Source organism: Gekko japonicus, unplaced genomic scaffold (assembly GCF_001447785.1).
Source record: "Gekko japonicus isolate JY-2015 unplaced genomic scaffold, Gekko_japonicus_V1.1 scaffold462, whole genome shotgun sequence".
NCBI classification, from domain to species: Eukaryota; Metazoa; Chordata; class Lepidosauria; order Squamata; family Gekkonidae; genus Gekko; species Gekko japonicus.
Window position 1 is genome coordinate 370,892 of NW_015175369.1, and position 8,375 is coordinate 379,266.

The following is an 8,375-nucleotide window of genomic DNA, read 5'->3' on the forward strand; positions in this document are numbered from 1 at the left end:
GGGAGGCCTCGGCCTCTGTGCCCTGTTGCTGGCCCTCCAGAGTAACTGTTTGGCCACTGTGTGAGAAAGACAGGATGCTGGACTAGATGGACCACTGGCCTGATCCTACAGGGCTGCTCTTACGTTCTTAACAAGAAACAGCACTTGCTTTCGCTTCAGACCAGTAGTTAAAACGTATCGCACCCTGATTGGCAAAAGCAATGTATCGTCTAAATGGAAATATTTGACCAAATGCTCCTGAGTACCTCTAGTTGTAAGCTCCCGGAAAGGTTTATCTTTACAGTGGTATTTTTCTGTCCTTTGAAATTGATAGCTATTTACACGTGTAGTTAAGCTACTCACATGGAGAATTCAATTCTTTATACATGCACAGAGAAATAACACTTACTAAAAAGCTACCAAGTGTGTTAATGACAACATTGCTACTGTACCTGACCGTAGCACTCCAGTTCTTCCTCCCTGCAAGATCTATGTTAAAGGCTGATGCATTTGTTGAACATAGAGTGGCTAGTTAATGGCACACAGACAGGGACATGCTACAGAATGTATAAATAGCAAGAAAATGGTGTGACACACGTGAATTCAAAACGAGACAATCTTGGACATCAAATAAACAAGCAAAGACCAATGGGAACTTGAAAGTGAGATTTCTTCGTTTAGCTGCAGGGATTTTATTCGCCATTCTTCCCTGATAACGCCCTTTACAAATGAATAACAGCACATCTAACAAGTCACTGAGTTAGATCCAAAGGCACCTTTCCAGACCTGGAGGGGGCTTCTGCTTATGGAAGGGCTGTTGTATGCCTCGCACTGCTAGAGCATTGTGCAAGGAAGGGAAAGAAAAAGCCAAAGGTGTTCTGCTTGTGTGAGCACTGGCATCGCTGCTTGCATAGGCGGAAGCATGGGAACTATAACAGAACCAACTTATCCCAGCACCGCATGACCTCTTGTTGTTGCAAGCATTTGCAGAACAGTATTAGTGGCTGTTTTCCTTTGGCTTGTGGTTCTTTGGATCCAACTGAACAGTGTGGCAAGTACGTGGGTTGCTGGGGCAAGAGAGCTCTCCCACAGAAACATCTGGCTTCTCTAGCAGAATTGCCGGGTGTCAAATATTAAGTTAAAGGGAACAGGAAAGTCAGTGTTTTACCCTGTTAAGTCTAAAGTGGGCAGCAAAGGTCTGCCTTCAATGGGATGATAAATGAGCAGGAAAGGTGAATATGTGGGTTGTTAACACATTTTTTTTTTTTTAACCTGGAAAAGATTCAATACGATGCAGACGGAACACTTTCTAATAATCTCTTTGAAAACTGAGAGAAAACAAACAGGCTGTGGATCGTGAGAGGATGCAGCTAGACTAGAATTCCCTACAGCTTCAAGAGACGTCCTTTCTGTTCCTTACAGGCTGCCATAGATACGTTTGATCACATCTGCCTCTTCTTTATCCAGGATGCCTTTGTCCACATAAGCGTCAGCTTGTTGATCAATGAAGTCCCGCAGTTTAGAAAGATTGTAATCTGAAACACAGAAGGCGTTTATCCAGGGGGAGGCTGTGGCTTAGTGGCAGAGCATTTGCTTGGCATGCAGAAGGTTCAGTCCCCAGTATCTCTGCTTAAAAGATCAGGCAGTAGGTGACGTGAAAGATCTCTGCCTGAGGCCCTGGAAAGCCGCTGCCAGTCTGAGCAGATAATACTGACTTTGACGGACCCAAAAGCTCTGATTCAGTATAAGGCAGCTTCATGTGTGTTCATTCATTCTTCCATCCAGCAGGCTTTTTCTGTGTCACCTTCCCTCTGTCAACATTACATCTGAATTGCATGGATCTTGTATTGAAACAAACTGAACTGAACATCTGAATTCTTGGGTAAGGACTTTTGAAGGGCTTGTACATAGTTCCTGGCGGCTTTTAAAAGGCACGCTTGGGAAATGAAAATTCATAGCCACATTGGAGTCAAAGCACGATCTATTAAAGATCGTCCAAGCTGAATACACAGAAATCTCTCACAAGGCTAGCTCAGGGTCTGTGCTGCAAACAGATAAACACTCTGACCCAGTTATGCAAATTAAAGACATTAACATGTGCCACCTTGATTTGCATAATTTATTATAGTAATTCTGCACACGAATCTAAGGCAGGTTACGGTGTGTCATAATCCCTGTATTAATTGTGAATGTATGAAACTGCCTCATCCAGGGAGGGTGGTGGTGGTGAGTTTGCACGCTGCCCCTCCTGAAGCCAGTGATTCCGGGGCCCCGTCACTGAGCTTTGCTCAGGGCCCAGGAATCATTAAGACCACCCCTGCACATCAGTTTGTGAACAGAATAACGACAGAGCTGCTGTAGCCCCCTTCCCAGGTAGGGAGAAAATTCTAGAATTGCTCAGTTAACATATCTGAATTAAATAAGCAAGTTAATTTTCAAACATAATTTCCTTTAAGTTCATTTTGGCATTTGGTTTAATCTTCCAGAAGATGCAGGCTAATATAAATGAGAAGGTTGTGCCACAGACTTGCATATGGGTAATTATGTAAATACGTTCCACAGTGCTCTGCTAATTAATAGAGGAAACGTGTGACTTTGTTAAGTTCTGGAAAAAACCTGTAATAATGAGCCCATTAGTAACAACCAGCCATATCTTCTTGATCTGTTTGCTTCAAATAACATTAATGGCTAAGGAATCCAGATGGGGTTGATTACAGAGCCTGCTTGGTGCAGGGGTTAGAGTGTTGGACTAGGATCTGGGAGACCCACGTTCGAATCCCCACCCTGCCCTGGAAGCTCAGTGGGTGACCTTGGGCCAGTATCGCCTTCCCAGCCTAATCTACCTCACAGGATTGTTGTGAGGATAAAATGGAGGAGAGGAGAATGTTGTAAACTGCTTTGGGTCCTCCTTGGGGGGGAAATGTGAAGTAGAAATGAAGTAAAATGAAGAAATGAATGAATAAATAAATAAATAAATAATTCTTGTCCCATTTCTTACCATTTAGCTCAATTGCCGTTTCTCCCTCATTGACCAATTACTGCTCTTCACTTCTTTCCCACCAGGTCCCATATGAACCGACTTGTCCTTTAAGAACATCTTCAGAGATCTTTTTGGGGTAAGGTTAGGTGGGTGCTGACCGAGAAGCAGGGCTATCTCGGTGATGCTCCCCCCCCCCCACCCCACCCACCCCATTATGGGATACTTTTCACAAATATGGTCAGATTGACGCCTATACTATTGCATTTCTCTTTTGCTCCTCTCAGCTTTGTACTTCATAATCCTAATGTGGATCTCAACCTTTCAGGCCAATTCATACTATGAAGCCAAATTCTAATGAAACCACACACCCCCTCAGTTCTCGCCAACCTACCTTCTTTGTTTCCCTGCTTGTTGTGTTTCTTCAGCCATTCGATGTTCTTTCTGATGGCTTCCAAATATGCTTCTGCTTTCCCTTGAAAAGCCAAAAGGAAGAGAAAACAGTATATTAGCAATTCTTAGTACACAGCTTGGTTTAACACACAATGTTTTGTGACACTGTAGATTTAATTAAATCTACTATTGGTCTTAGTTTAATAGGACAACCCAGCAGTTGTTACACACTAAATTAGTAAGGAATGAGTCCACGGTGAAGCATAACTGGATTCTATCTTTCCCTAGGACAGCCACTGCTTATTATTATTGAGAGTGGGGTGGATCTAACCAGCTCTTCTGCCAATGAAAAATAACTGCCCAAAAATGTTACGCTGGGGATCATGGAACCTGCATGAACAAAGGGCTGCTGTAAAGAAGAAAGCCAGGGGAGATTGGGTGGAAAAGCTGGCAGGATCCACCCCAATATTTATTTCAGACTTTTATATTTCTCCTCTCCAAAAGTTCAAAGCAGCTTCCAACAAAAGAATGCAACAAAAAAAACAGGTCTCCCAGGAGTCAAGGCAACAGAATTCAAGACTTCCTGTCTCAGTTTTTATAAATTAATGTCAAGCTAACTAATCTCCCTCCCCAAAAAGTCATGGACGGCACACTGGTTTCCAGTAGAGTACTGGGTCAGGTTCAAGGTTTTGGTATTGACCTTTAAGGCCTTGAACGGTCTGGGACCAACCTACCTACAGGACCGCGTTTACCTTTACCTTTACCTAAATGCTGTTTAAGGAGCTACAGTGGCTCAAGTGGTTAAGACGCGGAACTGCAGGCTGTGGGAGGTCGGTAGTTCAGCAGTTCGAGACCTGAGTGTGCCGCATGACAGAGTGAGCTCCCGTCTCTAGTTCCAGCTCCTGCCAACCTAGCAGTTCGAAAGCAAGAAATTGCAAGTAGATAAATAGGTACCACTTCAGTGGGAAGGTAACAGCGTTCCATGTGCCTTGGTGTTTAGTCATGCCAGCCACATATAATATAAATATAATAAAATAAATAAATAAATATGACCACGGAAATGTCTTCAGACAGTGCTGGCTCTTCGGCTTTGAAACGGAGATGAGCACCGCAACCCTAGAGTCGGATTCGACTGGCTTTCGAGCAAGGGAACCTTTACCTTTACTAAATGCTGTTTACTTTTTAGATACTGCCTGAGATCTGTGATCTTTCCCATGCCCCCTTCCGCCCTATAATCTTTGCCAAGTCGAAAACGGCATTTTATTTTTATTATTTTCATTATCGTTCTCTTGTTCACATTATTCATTGTGTTTGAAATGCTAAATAAGTCTCAGCCAGTTTGCTGATGGGACAACCAAGACAAAATTAGTTCAAAGCTAACTTAATAAGGTCCCCTGAGTAATATAATAGTTTAATGGCTTCTGAAACTCTTTGCTTTGCAAGAGCTTCATAGATGTAAGATGCTCACGTTTTGTCAGATAAGACAAGAGCCATTAGCCTCCTGGAAGACTCCTGTTTCCACTTCTGTGTGTCTCATCCCATCAAGAGACGATAATCTGTAGAGCAAGTGAATTAAGTACCAGTGACACTAATAGAGGTGGGTTTGCCATTGCCTTCTACTGCAGAGCAGCCCTGGAATCCCTTGGTGATCTCCCATCCAATTGCTAACCAGGGCCAACTGGGCTAGTCCAGGCTAGTCTGAGCTTGTCAGATCTCAGAAGCTCAGCAGGGTCAGCTCTGTTCAGCATTTGGATGAGAAGCCACCAAGGAGTTTGAAGGCTGCTGTGCAGAGGAAGGCAATGGCGAACCAGCTGTTAGTCTCACTGGAACTTAATTCACTTGTTCCTCAAATTACCGTCTCTCAATTTTCTTGCTGTATGCGCTTTTCCCCTCTGTTTTTCTTCTTCTCGGGTCTATTGGACCTGAAAAAATTTGGGATTTCCAAAAAAATCCCCAAATCCGAATACTGGGATTTTTCAGGAATCCTGAAATTTTTCGGGGTCCAATATACCCAAACAACAACAAAAATTGCACACCCTAGTTAAGCCCCCTCTTCCTTTCCTGCATGGCCCTGATCCAAATTGTGTCAGCATGAGCACAATTAATCATTTAAGTTCCAACAGAGATCCATGATAATGATTATCCACAGTAATCTTCAGGTCTGTTTCAGCCCTTTTTCTCGAGCGAGGGCCTATCAAAGCTTGGAGAAGGTGTTACCCTTTTTAGCTTAGGGAGAAGCGTGTGTGCGCGCGTGCGCAGGTGCATGAGGATCTAACAGCTAGCAGTGGGGGCAGGGGGATGGAGAGAGAGAGGCAGACAATAGAGACACACAAGGCCACGCCCATAGACAGGATTTTTTAAGTTGGGGGGCATTAAAATTTCTTAAGGGGCACTGGCTAATCAAAGGAATACCTGGCCCCTTCCCTGCATCCACCACTGCTCGGGGTCCCTGGGCTGGATGGGAAGTCGTGGGGCCTTGCCATTAAGTCGGGGGCCTAGCCCCGAGATGCCCCACTGTAGCTATGGGCCTGCACAAGGCCGTGAGACTTCTCTCTGTGATCTGAGTTGAGGCACCAGATCTGCTGCCCTATGGGAGCACCTCTTTACCTCCATCCATGCTCTACTTCTACATTCATAAATGAAGCAAATATTTCCTTTCCTTCCTTTCTTTCAAGCTCCTTTGAGCCAACGATCTTGAGCAACGAAAAAGGAGCCTTTATTTCTTTAAGGAAAATATGGCGGAGAGATACTTGGCCGCGTTCAGCGTAATCCTTGGATCAATATCCACCAACAGATAAGGGGCTATATTGTCTTTTGATAAGGCAGAAGGTAATTTTGTTAAAATAGGGGCAATCCATAATTCAACGATAGAAATTATAATAAAGGCATTCCAGTCAGAAAGGAAGGAAAGGAAGCAAATATCACACAGACATCCTAAGATTCTAGCACTTTCTCACCAAGGGGAGAGAAAGCTGGTGGCACTGGCCCTAGAATCTCTCACTCCTAGTGGTGGAGAGGACCACAGTACAATAAATATTAGATATTTGCTCCATAAACAAAGGGGGAGCACCATAAATCTCTGTGGGTTAGGTCACAGATGCCAACGATTACCTTATGTTTGTAGCATCAGGAGTGATCTGCATGTGTGAATGAACTATTCACAAATCAAAAACCACCAGTGCGCCTTACTGTCTAGCAATTCACTGTATGCAAAGTTGTGAAGGGCTGCATGCCAAGTTACTCAAGCAACGATGTCTGCAGAGAACGGGTATTGAAAGCAACCCACCTCATCCATCTTCTCTGTTTCATTCTGAGCTGTTCAAAGAGCGGAATTCTCTACTGGAAATGACTCACAGACTTTTGATTTGTTTTCCCCCCTGTCCTCTCATGTTACAGACCAATCAATATGGCTCAACCCAGACTATTGAACTCACTAATGATTTTATGTTTTTAAAAGGTACAGATGCCATTAGGAAGGAACCGCCTGCTATTGTGATATATTGAATGTACTGGATTTGGTTAGCAAAACTAGCGTTCAGAGTTGGCAAGGAAAGATAACAGCGCAACTTGCTCTCCGTTCAATAGGTCAACCCCCTGTTAGAGTGGTGCATGCGCCAAGGATTGATGTTCCCATTTTCTTCTTTTTTAGGGTTCTCTATATTTGTGAGATCTTCCTTATTTTTTGCACCACTGTAAGGCCACCCTTCCACAAGAAGATCCACGTAGCGTGCATGGGGCTACGCTGTTTTCTCATATCAAGGATGCTGCGAGGTGGGTCAAGATAGCTAAGACTACCCTGGGACTTTTAAGGCTGAGTGGGATTTGAACTCAAGTCTCTCTAGTCCAAATCCAACATGCTGTCTACCCCAACACAGCCAAGAGTGGCGGAAGATCTGACCCTGAGACCTTCTGCTCGCAAAGCATATCCCCCAAAGAGTCATGCAACTAGTCCTGTGCATTCAGGGTGTTTTGTTTTCGGCCAGCGGGCATCCTTCCTCCAATGTCACATGGCAAACCATTTTGGAACTGAGGGGCATCTGAAAACATTTCGGAATACAGCCAGTGGGCATGTTGTCCAAAGACAGACAGACAAGCAAGTCTTTGGGCATGCCAAAGGATGCGCTTTGGATCCCAGCCTCCATGTTGCAATATTTGGAAAGCTTTTTGATGACATATGCCAGAAACTACCTGGAAATGTGGAGGGGGAGAATCCCACTTACCTTTTGGCTCTTCACTGTTCCCTGTATTTTGTTCTTCATCTTTTGTGGAATCTTTCTGCGTTTCATATTCTTTTTCCATTTTAGCCGCTGCTGCTTTTGTACTGTCAGCCTCGTCGGGGCTCTTGTCTAGAGAGGTTGCAATCAGAGAATCTCATCACCAACTCTGGTATTGCCTGAAGTGTAGTAATTTCTAAAGTACATCAGCTAATGACTAGCATGTTCCCTAGGAGATATACATCTCTGACCAAGTGCTGATTCCACAGGAAGGAGATGGGAGCTACAGAATGACTTTCTAAAGTCATTGCAATCTTCATTGCAGCTTTAGTCCCAGCTTTAGTCCCTTTTAACAGCCAATGGCTCCCCTCCCTTAAGCAAATTCAGGGCCTTTTAAGTGGTCTAAATCACTTCAACTGAGTTTGTAATGTGAATACAAAGCTTACTTTTGAAAGGATGGTTCAGAAGTTGAATAAGGAGAACTAGGTTCAAAATCCCCATGGAAGCTCACAGGGGCACATGAAGCTGCCTTATACTGAATCAGACCCTTGGCCCCTCACAGTCTGTATGGCCTACTCAGACTGGCCGTTGCCCTCCAGGGTCTCTGGTAGGGGTCCTTCTACTACCTCATTCTTTAATTGAACCTGGGACTTTCTGCATGCCAAGCAGATGCTGTGCCACTGAGCCACAGCTCATGGAGTTATCTCGGGCCAGTCCCTAATTCTCAGCCTAGCCTACCTCAGCCAAGTTGTGGATCTTGATGTGTTATCCCCATATGGCTTTTTAAAAAGTTACCCAACAACAGAATGTTT

General features: G+C 44.2%; 1 protein-coding gene across 1 annotated transcript in view; it reads right to left on the minus strand.

The window, feature by feature from the left end:
- Window positions 1-490: 490 nt before the first annotated feature.
- The window catches only part of SCG3 (secretogranin III), a 54,802-nt gene continuing 46,917 nt past the window's right edge, over window positions 491-8,375 (minus strand). The window contains exons 10-12 of the mRNA XM_015425481.1: window positions 7,570-7,695; window positions 3,351-3,431; window positions 491-1,514 (exon numbers count right to left, since the gene is read on the minus strand). Coding sequence (XP_015280967.1) covers window positions 1,396-1,514; window positions 3,351-3,431; window positions 7,570-7,695 — 326 coding nt within the window. The 3' untranslated portion in view covers window positions 491-1,395. The remainder of the gene's footprint in view (window positions 1,515-3,350; window positions 3,432-7,569; window positions 7,696-8,375) is intronic.